Consider the following 16784-nt stretch of genomic DNA (forward strand, 5'->3'; position numbering starts at 1 on the left):
CAGCATGGATAATCTTATAGAGCCCACCCAAACTGCAATTTTTATTTAAAAAAAAAAAAAAAAAATTCAGGGTAGGCAGAGAATTCTGTTCTTTTACTTGCTGATTAAGTTCTGACATGTCCCATTTATTGATAAGGTCTAACTAATGCCATTTGTTTGTGGTGAGCAGAGTAGATCCCTTTTCTCTAGTGCGTGCCTCTGTGTCAAAAATCCAGGGGTTGTATACATTTATGAGTAAAGGAGCTTCTGAATCTAGGTTGCCTGCACCAGTTTGATCTACTCCTGAGAATGGGTTACCTTGCCTGAAAGTTCCTCTTCAGACAAAGAGATGGGTATTTACTCATTCACATAGGAACCGTTTGTTGAATGCTAACTAAGCCCCAGAACCTATAGGAAAGCCAAAGAAACAGATGTCTCGGTCCAAGAGACTTGTTCAACAGGTACCCAGATAACTGTGATAATCTGTGATTTAAGTGTGATAGGAGTGCTAACGCAGTTCTAATAGAGTTGGAGGAAGGACAGGGCCAGTTTTTTGTTTTTTTGTTTTTTTAATACAGAATCACATTTTTAAAAAAATATTATTTATTTATTTTGGCTGCACCGGGTCTTCGTTGTGGCATGCGTGATCTTTTAGTTGCAGCATGCAGACTCTTAGTTGCGGCGTGCATGTGGGATCTAGTTCCCTGACCCAGGGATTGAACCCAGGCCCCCTGCATTGGGAGCATGGAGTCTTACCCACTGGACCTCCAGGGAAGTCCTGAGAGGCCAGTTTTTTGACTGAGGTGTTCAGTGGAGGTATCAGGATGTGATGGCATTTGAAGGGGTCTTAAAGACTTGACTGGTTTTGCTTCTGTGGTGAAGAACAGGAGGGCAAGGTCCAGGACGTGGAGGCAGCCAGATGTCACAGCTAATCTGATGCACAGTAAGTTGACTCGTGTGACTGCAGTGGAAGAGTTTTCCAAGGAGAGGTGAGAGGAGAGACCCGAGAGGCTGGCATGGTGCTAGGCTTTCCTCCCAGAGTCACCTCCAAGAGCCACATGCTTTCTGTCCTGATGGTGACACTGGTATTTCGGCCGTCTGGGTGGGGACTGTTCAGGGACACTTTTTGAGTTCCTTCCAAATTAGGCACTTGGGGATTGGCCAGGAAAAATATCTATAAATATCTGTCTTTTACTTCTTTCCCTTTGCTTCAGATAAAGAGGCTTTTTTTCTTTTTTTTTCCCAAGGCTAACTCTTCCATCTGAGTTCCCAGTCCTATCTTGACCTTAAATTGTAAAGAACTGTTTCTGTATAAAACAGCTCGGCATTCAGATGCATAGTAGCTCCTTTAGTCTTAGCTTCTGGGGCAGCTACCTACCTTCTCCACTTATCAGAGGAAAGAGAACCTAACTTTTCCCTCTGTCTGCTTTCCTGTCTCATGATACAAAATATTTTCAGAGAGAACATGGTGGTCTGAATCAAAGCAGAGCTGTTTTCTTCTTTCAGCTGTATCTTAAGTCAGAATTTTCAGTTACTTGTTTTTTTCTTACATGCTCCCTTGTAGACTTAAATACCTCTTTAAAACATAAGGCAAAGATGTAGCGATGATAATAAAATAAAAAATATTATAGCAACTAATACTTATATAGTACTCATGCCACAGGCATTATACAAAATACTTTATGTGTATTCATTCCTTTATTCCTCATAGCGACATTTTTCTTTTATCAATACTGTATGTCTTGGGACTTCCCTGGAGGTCCAGTGGTTAAGACTCCGCCTTCCAATGCACGGGACGAGGGTTCAGTCCCTGGTTGGGGAGCTAAGATCCCACATGCCTCATGGTGCGGTCAAAAATTTAAAAAAAAAAAAAAAAAACAACAAACTTTATGTCTTTATTATTTTTATCTCTTGACAGTAGTGTTAAAAAGTAGGTTTTCTTCTTGAAGGAGTTTTCTCTTTTCCCTTTGTTTTGTCTTTTGGACAGTTGATATAAAGAGCAAGTTATACCTCTTCATTTTTTGGGAAGGCTTGACTGTACTGGCGTGTGTTTGCCGGGGAGGGATGAGGGATGTCTTCCATGGGCAGCTGAGTCATTTTTTGGCTTGTCTGACTGACTGACTGTGGTAGAGCTGTTCTTTTTGCTGTGAAGTGAAAAATAAGAATAAGTCGGGTGACTAAAGTAGCACATTCTCATTTTATGTGAGATTCAGATTTTTCCTAAGGATATGGTTATTTTAAACACAAGTTTTCATGTCTGGCCAGGACTTTTATCCTTTAAATCTAGAACCTCTTTTAGACTACTCACCTTTTGTGTACGGTTAACACTGACAAACACTTTTTCTCTCCTTTAATAACTGAATCTGGTCAGCCTTTTGAAAAGTCTTAGGATTATGATTGTGGTAAGAAACGAATGCATAATCGGTAACTCAGCCAGCCTTTGGATGCCTAGTACCGTTTTTGGCACTCTGGGAGAGATTTTAAAAGTACCTGTTGCCTTTAAGGAAGTCACCATTCTACTTATAGTAAGACTAACATGCAGCAGCAGCAGCAGCAGCAAGGAAGAACACAGGACAGAGCACCGTAAAGCCAGTGCGGCAGAGTCTAAGGACCATCTTACTTCACAGTACAGCGTTAGAAGGAGAGTTAGAGCAGGCAGAGAGCCTAACTAGAAAAGTGGGGTTTGAAGGGTAGATTGTGGTTAAGGTGGAAGAGACACGGTAGGGAATTCCAGAAACCATGATTGTCCTAAGAGCCAGGGTCACTGAGGTAGGAAGAACCCCATATCCTAATCGTGGAACCTTGAGAGATCACCCGTTTACTTTTCTTGAGGAATGACAGCAAATGGGATTGGATAAGGATCATGGCATAGTATGATATCCAGACAAGGGAGATCAGACTTGATGAGGCTAGAGACTTGTACAGCCTTTCTGAATTACAGCACAAATCATCCCGCTTCTGTGCTGGCACATCTTCGATGGCTCCCTGTTGCCTCTGAATAGAGTCTAAACTTTTTAGCACGGCATCATATGCTCCCATAATCTAGCCTGTGAATGCTTTTGCAGGCCAGGGCCATAGCACTGCTCTCACAGGAATCTGATGCAGGTAGTAGACGGCTCGCTCGTCCTCTGTCCTACCTGTTGCGCATCAACGTCTGCACCGTCTCTCACAGTCTTCACTGGGGATGCCTGCCTCCTCCCTCCCATTTTCTCTCTTTCTGCTCCTTTATGTTAAACCACCACCTTCATGAAACTTTTCTGCCTAATCAGTTTAGTCAGAGATCTTTATTCCTTGCTGAAACCCTACATTTCATTTGTACTACCCATGCCGTCTTATATTTCATACCATTGCCCCTGCTGTGTTTCCTTGAGGTCCCAGAAATGTCTCATCCATCTTCATATCTCTCATAACACCTCACAGAGCACCATAACTTCGGCAGAGATTTAAATATTGTTGAACAGATAAATAAATTTGGCTAATATGAGCTAGTTGGCTACTAGTTGGCATGACATGCTGGTGATGACAGACTCCCATGAGGAAATTCTCGTCCATAATTGTCAGTGTTGTTTCCCTGACCTCATTGCCTTTGTTTATAGAATGAGGTTTGTTCTTATTTCCATAGATGATCATATGGAAAGGGAGTTTCTTACTTGCTGGCCGTTCCTTCTGTTTCCATTTCCTTGCCAAAACACTGTCCGCCCTGCTTCCCTGCTCTAGCTATTATGAAACCTCTGTTCATATTCCTGGCCAAGGTGCAGTGTGTGCACTCAAGTGTTCTCTTTTGGTCTCTGTGGCAGGATCTCTTGGAAAGAATTGAAAGAACGGGCATAGAACTCACTTTGTGTTAATGGTCCTTTTTCTCTGTTAATGCTTCATTTACTTCTCAGAAAGTTTTTTACACACTAAAGTGTTTATTTCCAGGTTAGCCATCCTGTAGCAACCATTTTTTTATGATTCACTCTAAGGCACTTTGTCTGAAGGGTAAAATGTCTTAAGAGAAAACTGGAAAAAGCGAACGAAGTGTACAGGCAGAACTTAAATTTTCCCCTGTGAAATGGTAGAATATTGAAATTCAGCTTTCATCACTCTACTACTACACCAGAACTTGCCCTCACCAAGCAAGGTCCATGAAACATTTACATAGCAAAACCCAGATCTCTCATTGGCTTGACTTTTTCACAACATTTGGCACTGTTTACCATTCTTTCTTTCTGTTTCCTCGATGTCACATCTGTGTGTTGGTTTCCAAATTGGTGTGCCCAGCCCCAGCTGTTCTCCCGAGCTCCAGACACAGACGTTTATGTTACATCTAAAGGGAGATGTTCTTGTGGTACCCTGTGATTCCTCTATTCTGGCACTTCTCACACACATTATTGTAACTATTTAATGTCTGTCTGGTTCTCTGTTATATTCTCAGTGCCAAAAATAGGTGTTCAGTGAATATTTGTCTAATGATTGAACGAATTTCATTTACTGAAAAGCTTGTCGAAGATTCAGGACAGTGACATATGAGAAGTTGTAGTTTACAATCACAACGGTATTATGGATTTTCCATGTAAAACTTCTTGGTTGTTTAAATTGTTACTGATAGTAAATTTGCCCTTTTTAGCATCCTTAGCAGTCTAGGTTTTTAAAATACTAATGTATTTTAAAGCCACATTCCTTGGGAAACTGAAAATTCAACCTAAAAAATTTAAATGTTTACAAATTATCTAGTACACTTTAAACAAGGAAAGATGTAAAGTGAGTTTTACAATAAAATCACAAGATTATAGTATGGAGGAGACCTGTTTTGACACATCCAACTAAGAAAAGATATGAGAAGTGACTTACTTCACCACAAGCTTATATACTTCTAATGGTGTGGTATTCGTGTTAAGAAAGCCAGTTGGATCTCAAACATCCCAGTGTACTCAACACCAGAGGGTTTTGTTTTGGTGTTCGCATCACAAGAAGGACACCGACTAACTAGAGAGCCCTCAGTCGGGTACCCTGTGGCATGAGGAACAGTTGTGGGAACCATGATCCAGAAGAGAAGCTTTGAGGAGGGTAGCGAGTCGTAATAAGTATCTTCAGATATTTGAAATGCTGCCATAAGAAGTAACTAATGTTTGTTCCCAAGAGGAGAACTAGGAACACTACACCCATTCATTCTAAAGGAGACCCAGAGAACAGTTGTCAGTATCCAGAAATCTTTTAGTCTCTATGCTGGCTGTGTTCATTCTGATTATTATAACATATTACCAATAGTGAGAAGCTATTAAAAAAATTAAATATCAAGTATTAAAATGTTGGCAAAGAAGTTGAGTCCGTTTAATGTAATGACACACTTTCTACCTGTACTTTCTAAAATTAGGAACCATTTGTCATTTTTATTGCAAAAATAAAATCTTTTTCTATCCTTTGGCATTTGTATAAAATCAAATGTAAGAATGCCAATGATATGAATAACAAATTCTAAGTTTTCTTTCCTCAAATTTTAACTTAACATTTTCTCCATGATAGTTTCATTTCTTTCAGTTTAGGGGATTACTCACCGCAAAATAAGATGCATATGGAAAGAAAGATTTACAGAACCGAGTTTAATGCAGACTCGTTTTATTAGCTGTGTGACCTGATACAACTGACTTAACCTCTGAGTGCGACTTTTCTGCATCTGTAGACAGTGATGTTTCACCCTATAGCTTTTTATGAGGAATAACTGAAATTGTACATGGGGAGGCACATGGCATACAGGAAGCACTCAGTGAGTGTTGTTGTTATTAATAAATCTTGCCCCAGAAGACCTGTCCTAGAGTTTAAACTATCCTATCACCACTTTTCCAGATGAATTCTGATTCGGCTGTCTCCCTTTCTCCCCTCCTCCTGCCTTTTATTTCACCAAGTTGTTGGTAATTTTAGTAAAATTTAACATTTGTGTGCTTGTTCCACGAGACCTATTTCCTGTGAGGAGCACAGGTTGGTGAAGAGACATTTGTAAAGCTTTGTCTTGTCTTACTTCCGTCTTAATTACTTTTTGCTATTGTTATTGTTGTCAAACAACCTGCTGCTACCAGCTAAATTGTGTTAAGGTTTCTTCTTGAAGAAGTCAAGAAAGGGTTAAGGCAGAGGAGCTGCCTGCTGCCACCGGATGGTAGTTTGAGGAGAATTGCTGGTTGACTGGTTGCTTGCCCTTTAGGCCTTCCCCTTCTCCTTTATTCTTTTAACCTTCTTGAAACCTCCAAATCTGGGAGTGGAAGAAAAGCCAGGGGAGTGGGGGCCTTAGGCCTCCCTCTCCTGGACCAGTAGTGCTTAAACACCTAAATTGAAATGAAAAAGGAAATGCTCGCTGGAAACAATGCAGCTGTTGTAAATAATTCCCATCTTCTCTCAATTACTCCAACATCTTATTTGGAGCAGACTGTTATTCTAAGCAGACTGCAGTTGCTCGCGCGGAGGCTATAATAATAAAAATAATTACAGTGTTTTATCTATATTTTAGTAAACTTTGCCAATAACAGATGTGTAGCTCTGGATGACTCACTATTTTTTAAGTTAATGAAATCATAGGTTAATGAAAATTGTTGACTGTGGTAGACGTTTCCTTCCTTTTCACATGAAAAGTGGAGGTGGAAAATATAATTAAGCAAGAGTATACTACATGTTTTCTACAACAGGTTTTGAGAGAATTTCTCAATCCCTTTTTCTTTTTCCTCTGCATCTACCCCCATCCTATGAGCTATATGGCAAGTGATAAAGATTTGTTAGTCTCAGACTGACCGTATCTGATCAAGAAGGAACTTCAGATACGATCTAGTGTCCAGCCCTTCTCATTTTCCAGTTCTGGAAACCCAGGTCCAAGAGTCAAACTAATTATCCCAGGATGCTCAGTGAGATAGTGGCACACCTAGGAATGGAAAGAACCTTTGATTTTCACCTTGTGCTCCTTGCGGAGATGAAACTGATCATTGGCGGGTCTTTTAGCCAGTGACATGCTACTACTTTATGTTCACTTTGGGGTACAGGACAAATGTTTTAGTAGCAGTAGACACCCCCCTCCCCGCCCCAGTGCTTGCTGGCCTTTGTGTTCTGTTTGGATCTTTCATATACCCACTAAGTGGTGTCCTAATTCAGAAACTTTGCTGTGAGACTTTAAACAGGGTTCTGCCTTAACTGAAACAAAAGGAGCCAAGTAGAGTTGACCCATAAGAATGCTGAAATAATTTGGGTAAGGGTTAGACAGACCTTCAGAATTAAATATCAAGGGAAAATTTAATTCATGAACACAAATGCTCTAGTTAACTTCAAATGCATAAAATATTTTTCTACTTCATTTTCTGGAATCTTTAAGAATATATGTTGGGCCTGTGGTATGAACAGACTTCATGCACTTGAAGCTTCTATTGAAGAACGTAGGGCTCCTTGTTGTGGCTGGAGAGTGGGATGGAGGGCACAGAAAGAAGGGAGATATAATTAATCTTGTGAATAATTACTATTGTAAGAGGTTGTAAATAATAAACATGTTTTACTACAAGTTCCCAAAATTAAAGAAAAGGAGAATATTCTCAAAATGAAAATTCATAGGTATCAGCTCTATGGTTTGGATGTAAAATGATTGGTTTCTGTGTTTCAAAATCCTAACAGAGTAACTGTTCAGTGGTTCCAGATGTTTTTGATAAAAACTTGGAATTGTCACATCAGCAGCAAAAGCACAGGACTACAGACTCAAGTCTTCTGTGGAGAGTGCTTGAACAAATCCAGAGGGGAAAGCAAAACAGACTCTCCTCCACCCCCACCCTCTGCCCCCCCGCCCCGCCCCCCCCCCCCCCCCCCCCCCGAGTATGTGTTCCCTACCCAGAGAATTTGTTCTCCAAGAAGGAACAAAATACTCAAGGACAATTCCAAATCCTTTTAATATGTTTATGTGTACAGAAAAAGTAGGAAGTCTCGATTTCCAGCCTGTAGCACACAGCCAGCAGATCATCAGAAATACAAAAATTAATCTATTTGTCTCAAAACAGTAATCTCAGCCATTTCAGACAATTGTATAACTTTGAAAGAGGTTTCTAATTATATAAAACTTCTTGAGGACGGAGACCTTGTTCTTTGTTTCTTTTGTTTGCCTTTGCTGCAAGGCACAAAATATCTGTTAAATCAGTATAGATTATTTAAGTCAGGAGTTACAGGAGGTTGGGAATAGAAAGGCTCTGTGGTGATTAAAGCATCTATGATCCTTAGGGAAATGCCTGGGAACCTTGGAGGCAGGAAACATTTGCTTCTAATTAAAACAGAAGGGAGGGGCAGTGAGGAATAAACCATATTGAGGACAGAGGGGTGGCAGCTTTGTGTTTATATGGGGAGGAAGGAGAGTTCTAAATTATTGCTTGGTGAAAGTTCATACAGAAAAGATAATAAACTATCCATTTTCCCCTACACTAAAGCCTAAAGGGCCTTTCGATTATGTGCCCTAGACCACATAGTTTCAGAGTAGTTGTAAATCCCCGTGCAGGTTCCCACCCTTTTGGTAAGCCTGAGCTAGAATTTTATTTACAGCTTTCTAATCTCTCTCTAATCATCTGTTTCTACTGTTTCCCATCCTCACTCTAATGAAAAGCAACATCTGGTTCACTGTCCACGTTGGTAGCGTCACAGAACTAGGCTCACTGGGGACGTGTGGGGAAGGGGAGGGGCTGTCTACCTCCCTGCGGTGGATGCAACAGTGTGGGATTGGGCTCAGCGGCTGCGGTGTGTTAGGTAGAGGGAGAGATGTGGTGTGTTAGGTAGAGGGGGAGATGCGTACTAGCAGGACTCGCTGCCTTGCTCTCCTTGAGCTGGTTAGCTACTTGAATGCCTGACCAGAGGAAATGGTGACTCATCAGACCTTCTCTACCCCTTTCATAGCTCCTGGAAAGCCTCATCACCAGCTCTGTTTGTGATATTGACAGGAATTTAAGTATTAAATCTCTTTTTTCCTTCTACTTGCGATGTTTGAGTCCCCTCATTCACACTCTAGCCAAGGACTCCTCTGACCACTTGAGGAAAATGCCAGCTGCCTGCTGCTCCTAGAAGGAGAACATCTTTGGAGTTTTCCTTTCTCCACTCTTCCCTTTTTGTCCCCCTCAGTTCCTTCTCCTTTCCCTCCCAGATCATTTATGACCCAGGTAAGAAAATGAATTCTGGAACAGGTCTGCCCCTGAGAATCTTGGCTAGGGTGGGGCTGGAGGGCTCTTGAATAGTAAGAGAGCGGGTGCATGGAGTGGTGGAGCCACACTCCGGGCTCAGTTAATGTGAGTGGTGGCTTTCAGCGGGGAAGAAGTCCCAGCCAGGTGACTCTTCTTAGTCACACAACGTACTGGCACACGTACCTATCACTCTACTCCTTTACTCTAAAATTTTCTTTCAAGTGCTCCCCCTACCACCTCCCCATCCATCCCTTCTTCTCCGCCAACAAAAAAAAGCTGACCTCTTGATGATTTCTAAGCCTTGTCAGTCACTTCTGTAACTCCTTCTGGATCCTGGAAATATAGCCCTGAAATATTGGCTAGCATTTTTCTCATATTAAATCACTGACTTGCGTTTGGCAGGGAGATGCAGTGTCTGCCTTGTGTAGTTTCAATTTCCCCGATTTCGTGGAACAGATAATTGTGTTGAACTTGCCTGTGGTGTTTAGGATGACACCCCCTCCCTTTATTACCATACCTCCCCCGACATCAAAGCGCTTGGGGTGCATCTGGAAATGCCTGACAGAGCCTTTTTCATAGGGAACAGTGTGAGGAGGAGAAAGGGGAGGAGGAGGAAACGGGTTGGAAAAGGAAGCCTTGTTTTTCTCTTCTTCGTCTGTGGATGAATCATGTTCCCACCACTGCCATTAGGTTTTCAAGCCTCCGAGGCTGCTGGTGCAGAGCTGAAAGGGCAAGTAGTGACGTTCCTGAGAGGGAGGGAAAAGGGGTGAGGGGTCTGGGGTAGGGAAGGGCCAGCGCCCAAGAAGGGAGGGAGCAAGAAGGGAGGAGTGGTCTTTTTTTTTTTTTTTCCCCCTCCTTTCGCTCTGCTGTCATTAGATATTTTCAACTGAAATCAGAACCAAGCCCTACCGCCTGGCGAGCAAGAGGCTGACTACAGACTCTTTACTTTGAACAGAATCTCAGAGCTTCAACTTTTTTTTTTTTTTTTTTTTTCCTGTAAAGGAAAAATTGATTTTCCTTGTCTTTGTTTTTGTTTTATAAGCAAGAAGAGGATTTAATGAGAGAATTTTTTCCTATCATCCCTTCAAATTAGAGTTGTCTTCCCTTCTCTCTTTCTCTTTTCCTGACAAAGTACATACTGGATTTTTATTGCCTGCTTTGGGCTATTCCACCACGTGCGTCAGCCGTTATGTGTAGCCGGTTAATTCTTAATTTTTCCACTGGAATTATCGCCAGTGATGGAAATGGTGTGTGCTTCTCTTTCGGTCAAGATCTGCCTAAAGTATAGCATCTGGAAGCATTTATTGTTCATATTGTGAATTGTAAATTGTAAATTCATCATCCCAGTGCTCTGAAGTTGCCAGGAAGTTCTCAGTCTGTTCAAGGAATTGGGATCCTGCTTGGTTTTCTTTAGTTCATTTTTTGACCCTTTGAGGGGGTTTTCTACACAGAGGAGTCTGGAAGTCGTAAATCCCCTCCAGCTCACGGTAAGAAATTTGGAGCTCTGGACTTGGCGGGAGCACGGTGGTCCCCCAGGTTGACAGTGGGTACGTCTCCTGCATCTTACTTCCTCTCTTCTGCATTTGGACAAAATGTATGAACGGCACAAGAGGCGCTACAGCCTATGTGACATCTCCAAGGTGGACAGGACTGTGGACGTGGTGTTGCTGAAGGTAAGGGGCCACACTCCATCCACTCCAAAGCTCTCAGGCTCTTCTGTCTCTGAATCCAGTAGCTGGATTCCCTGGCCCCCCTGTATTGGGAGAACGGCTGAGAAGTGTGTGTTTGTGAACAGTGGGGAGTGCTGGGTTGGGTTGGTGATTTTAAGGTTCTTAGCAGAATATCTGAACAGAAACAATGGGGACTTCAGAATCAGCATTGAGCCACTTACTGTTTCAGTGTCATTTGACTTGCTTTAAAATGGATTCTTATGCTCAGGAGAACCTCATACTCTTGAAAATCACAGATGGAGAAATTCACCTTCCGAGTTGCCCTTTCCTCAGATGTCTGTGTCCCTCTGTCCCTGTCATCCCCACCCCAGGCCCCCATCTGGAGGGGTATCTTTCTCTGTCAGTCTGTCTCCTTCTGCCTCTGTCTCTTTGTCTTTTGCCTGAGTCTTTTCTATCTGTTGTTTCTGCTGTCTCTCCTCACAGCTCTGAGGGGAAAGATAGACAGTACTTATTTCCTTTGGAAGGATCTCCAGTCCATCTATTTATTAAAGTGGCAAAGTGGCCCCTTTGGCTTGGTTTGACTGCTGTTCAGGTCTAGCCTTTGAATGTTAATAGCTGTATTTGTTTGTTTTCTCCCGTTAGTGATGCTGGGTGTCTAAGCAGGATGGGGGCGGAGACTCTGGATGGCTGATTGCTCACAGAAGGCATCCTTGAATCTAAAATTAGTAAGGACTCCTCCAGCCATAAGATGGGAGTCTGGGAATGTTGGACGACTCACGGAGCACTTTTTGGAAGTTTAGCAGTTTTCTGGCAAAGGCAGGGGAAATTGGAAGCCAAGCAAGTGCTTCACAGTTGCCAGGAGAACCTCAGTACCTGCACTTGTGAAGGTGTGGAGCCAGGGGAGTCCAGGCAAAGTAGTAATGTATCGCCCTGGTCAGGGAAATAGTGGAGCTCTTGTACTGATTTATCAATTCGGTGTATTACTTGAGACTCCTTAATTCTTTTCATTGGTCCATTGAGGCCAAGAAACGGCTCAGAAGGCTAGACACAGAAGTCAGTGAAATAACACTACCACGCCGGACGAGGGGCTAGGTGGAGGAGTTGTGACTGTGGAGGGAGTGCTGTCTGTCCCTCCACGATCGCTGTCAGGTGGTGGTTTGATATGCCAGGCCGAGGCCGAGAGCAGTGGGCAACTTGGCATTTTGAACTTGATCCGAGATATTATTCATTTTAGTTTCTCTGAAATGTGATTTCCGCTGTGAAATCACAGTCATGTTTTAAAATTTTTGTCCTCATCTTTAGGAGAGCCTAGTTTTTAGAACCTTTATATGCTTGACTCTTTATGATTTTACCTGTCTGGGGGAAAAAAGAAGGAAGGAAGAGAGGGGAGGGAGGATAGAAAATCTCAATCTGAGTATCACAAGGAGTATGGTACATTTAAAATAGTGCCAAAATGTTCGGTACTCTTCACGCTCATGGGGCATGAAAGCCCTCAGGAATGGGTCTGAATTAGCACAGGCTTATTGGCCTCGTAGATGCTGTTTTGCAGTTTTAACAGAACACTTTTATGTATGTTATTTCGTTTGAGACTGACTGGTCGGGCAGCAACGGTTCCCCCGCCCCTTCATATGAAGAGATTGAGGATTCTCCTGAGCCAGGGTGAGGAACGTAAAGGACTTGAGTGGTGTGATGTTTTTCCACAAGGCCACAGCTAATAAAGGACATAATTAGGTTTTTTTTAGATGTACCTGTGTTTGTATTATTTGTTTGCACCATACGGCCCTTACGTAATGAAAGATTTTCAGTAGAGGAAACTTCACTTCTCAGAAAGTAGGCATTTATTACAAATAAGTAAACACCAAGAGTCCTGAAAATACGCTATTTCCAGTTTGAAATGAGATGGGTGAGTTTGGTGCTGATTCTTTGCTTTGGAGACAGAGAAGTTGACATCACTGAGAGCTCTACATGAAAACTATATTAATGACCTGTTCGATGTCAGACGCGCTAGGTCCAAGGGGCACACGGCTCTTTAAAGTCCTCGTATTGCTTAAAGACAGGCAGTAAATAGAGAAACGAAAAGTACAAATTACTGTTAGTGATTTGATAGAAATAACCAGTGTGCTCTGTGGGAATAATGGGAATCGTATTTCAGAGAGAAGATCTTTCTGAGGTGCTGACATTTAAAAAACTGTTCTCCAGAGGATAAAGAGATGCTGGAGCTATACCAAGGGAAGGCGTTCCAGAAAGAAGGAACGGCAGATACAGAGGCCCTGAGGTAGGGAAGAATGGGCAGGGCCATTGTGATGAGAAAATACTGAGCAAGCGGGGTGGAGTCATAAGCGGGCCCTGGAAGGGCTGGGCCTTGACAGCCATGGTGAGGAGTTTGCTTTGCTTAGATATGTTACTTCTCTATTTTTTTAGAAGATCATTCCGGCATGTGGGAGTCACTTAGGCTGCCATTGTGGTGGTCCAGGCATGATGAAATGGCTTTGTGGTCTGAAGTGGTAATAAGTGGATGGGTATGAGATTCAGGCATTTAATTTTTACATCATTCCTAGTATTTGTCTCATTTTGCATATGGAAAAACAGATTCAGATAGTAATTTTCCAAAGTTCTCACAGCTCACACATAGTAGGTAATAGGATGAGACCCCAGATTTGATTGTTTTCAAAGTTCATGTTTTTTCTTGCTTCCCTAGGTCTCCTCTTTGAGTCAGCCAATTCCTCTTATTACGTGAATATGTATATCAATTTTTATTTATTTATATATATATATATATATATATATATATATATATATATATATGTATGTATTTTTAAAAATCTTAAACTTTTTCTATCGGAAGAAGTCTTAGAAGTTACCGCAAGCACTTTTTTCCCCAGTGTGCGGGAGTTCGTTCTACAACACTTTGGACAGGTGCATGATCTCATCTAAATTCATTTTGCCACACAATTTTTAGAATGATTTTTAATCATTCAGAAGTGGTCTCCAGTTATCTTCCATTTTGAGTTTGTGTCTTTAATCAGTTTTTGTTTTTTTTTTTAAATAATTATATTGGGTGTATATGCCACTTCAGTTCTCAAGTGATCATGTATATTTTCTCATTCCTTTTCTGTGGAAGATTGCTTTATTTTATAGTAAGGAGTTTGTAATTTTTTCATCTACTAACTATATCTAAACAGTGTCCCTCATTTGTACTAAATGCTCAGTAAGTTTTGTTAATTGAATGAGTTAATCTTTTAATATCTGTTCATGTTATGCAAACTATACTTAATGTACTGATGAGATTGGGGTAAGAACAGAGAGATGAATTATGACAGTCATCACAAAATTTAGATTGTGAGCCTATCCCTTTGGTATCACACATTTACAACTCCAGTCCCTCCCATTGGCATCTGAATAATTCACTGTAGATTAACTTGAAGATTCTGATCCTCTTTCATATACCCATACTTTCTTGGGCTTATTCCGCATTCTGATCTGTTCCCTTTGTCAGTTCTGTACAGTTAGTTTCATGGTAGCTTTTCTGCATCAAAGCCATCTCTTAGGATTTCCCTAAGGCTGGGCACACTGGTCTTTATCCTCAGATCAGCTCTTGCTTCCCATCATCAGCCCCCAGCATCCTCTGAAATCTTGCCTCCTTTCTGAATTTTTTTCTAAATAATAAGGTGTAGGTTGATAGTATCCTTTGGTCACCCATGCTGCCATCCCCCAGCCCAGTACATGCATACACACTTCTCTTCCTCACCATATTGGTTACCCGTCTCCCCCAGTGCATATATGCCTTCTGGCTCTTATGATTGATAAGTGGTTGGTAACTATGAATCATGTGCACAGAATGGGATAAGGAAGAATTTTAATTGTTGGCAGAGGCCCTTTGGTATCAACATGCCCATTTTCCTCAGCATCCTTCAAAAAGCTAGTGTTGACCTCACAAGTTGGTGAATGATAGGACCCTTTGTCTGACGCGGTTCAGTAGCTAACTCATGAGCGCATTGAGTAAGAGACCACTCCTAACACAAGAGGTTACCAAGTGTCAGGAACTTACTGCCAAACTAGCATAGCAGAAAGAGGGGAGTCGGAATCTAGGATTAACTGCTGACTTAAACTGATTTTAGTCCAGGGGCCATTTCTGTTTTACTAGTTTTATTACTTTGGGTACCTGGAAAAACATTGCCTACTAATAATAACATGATTTTTCATGTTAGGGATGATTTATTGAGAACTTACTTTGTCACTAGTAATTCAGAGTATCAGATGAATGGTTAAAAGATTTGCAACCATGTTTTGCGTGCATTGAATAAAAATGTTCACAGAGGAGGATGACCCCCTCCCCATCCTTGATGTTTGGGCAGGCCACCTGAGCTCATTAGTGAAAGCGCAGAAGGAGTAGTTTGTCTTTAACTCCAGTGTCATTTTCCAGAGAAATACACATCCTTTAAAAAGTTTACTTGTTTTAAGACACTTCCATGCTGCTTCAGACAAAAGACATAAGGAGGCTAAGGACTGAAGACAACTATGCCTGTCTGCTCAGTTACACTCAGATTCCCTGAAAAGACTTTGACTCAAGTGTTGGCTTCCATGTCCGGATGGAGGGGTTTTTGCTTCCTTTTGTTCAGCCTTGTAACTCTGGCTAGATCTCCTGAGACAGTTGCAGAGGAAGTAAATACAGGCAATGGCTGGGAAGGCTGGGTGTAACCATGAGCTGTATTATTAGGATGTTCAGATATAAACAGTAGCAGAAACACTGCCAAAAAACGAAAGAGTTCTCTCCCCACTGAAAATATGTACAACTCTATTTTCAGACTGATGGGAACGCAGCTTAGGTGTGGTTTAGATAATCACAAGGGATCCCAGGCTTCGTGACAGGAATGAAAAATTACCAGGATGGGTCGACATTTCTTTTGAATTAACTTCTCTTATCCCGTGTTCCATGTGCACTATAACTCACCAGGACTTTGGGTGTTCAATACTTGTAGTGTCCATGGTCTGGTGGTCATGGAGATGTAACATGGACAAAGGAACCAAGTTCGTGTTTTAGCTAAAGAATCATAAATGGAGTCAGAGCCAGAAAGTGGTTTTTGGTAACTTATTCTTCCAAAAGATGTGGATATTTAATGGCAAAATCTCTGTTTTCCTCATTTCCAACTACTTGCTAAACAAAATTTCAGAATCATTTTGAACTGTTTCCTCTCCTACCCATTCAATCAGTTGCCAATCCTGTATTTTGCTAGTAATTCAAAGATTCCATAGGGCAAAACCTGGATTAAAGGGACTTATTATTAATCATTATCTTTGTTTTTCTCTTAAGCTCAAATTATTAGCAATCTCAACACTGCTGTTTCTTTCTAGTCTGTCTCCTAATTCTGCTAGCGATCAGAATCTTCTTCCAAGCCTAGTCTCAGAGCTGGCTAAGAAGAGCGTCAGTAGTACAGAGAACCAGGTTGTCATCCAGTAATGTAGGAACCTGAGTCTTAGAAGTCACCTTTTGGAAAAGAGACTAACACGAGAAGAGGTGTGTTATCATGTATGTGATCAGGGCCTGGCATTTTCCCTGGCCCATAGCAGGCACTCTGAAAATGTTTCAAGTGGAGCCACGTAGTGTGTGTGGCCTTTAAGTTGTCTCATTGTGTGAGTGACAAACAGGGGAGTTGTTGAAAAACAGACCCAAGACCAGGGTAAATGTATCTGTCACATCAGTGATTCTGTAACCGGGCAGAAAGAGGGAGAGATGTTTTGTAATCCAGTTTATATCTTAAACAGCTTACTTATATATATAGTAAGCACAGTATTTTTCACACATGAATATGATCTGCTTGGTGTTGCTATTACTGTATACAGGATGTGGTTGAAAACGCTGATACATGTTTTGACATTCTTTCCACACTCCGTGCATAAGGAGTTTGTCTTCTGGTTAATGGCATTGACCATGATTGGTAGCATCTGGTCCAGATTACCAATGCTCCTTCTGACT

At 41.6% G+C, this 16784-nt stretch overlaps 1 protein-coding gene across 11 annotated transcripts in view; it reads left to right on the plus strand.

Annotated features, from left to right (window-relative positions):
- AKAP13 (A-kinase anchoring protein 13) overlaps positions 1-16784 on the plus strand; it is a 342139-nt gene that overhangs the window by 211865 nt on the left and 113490 nt on the right. The window contains exon 1 of one of the 11 annotated variants that reach the window (XM_068557347.1): positions 9962-10813. The exons of the other annotated variants lie outside the window; for them this stretch is intronic. Within the exon in view, the coding sequence (XP_068413448.1) occupies positions 10733-10813 (81 nt within the window). The 5' untranslated portion in view covers positions 9962-10732. Of the gene's footprint in view, positions 1-9961; positions 10814-16784 lie in introns of those variants that run through there. 11 annotated transcript variants of the gene reach the window in all.

Source organism: Eschrichtius robustus, chromosome 1, assembly GCF_028021215.1.
Source record: "Eschrichtius robustus isolate mEscRob2 chromosome 1, mEscRob2.pri, whole genome shotgun sequence".
NCBI classification, from domain to species: Eukaryota; Metazoa; Chordata; class Mammalia; order Artiodactyla; family Eschrichtiidae; genus Eschrichtius; species Eschrichtius robustus.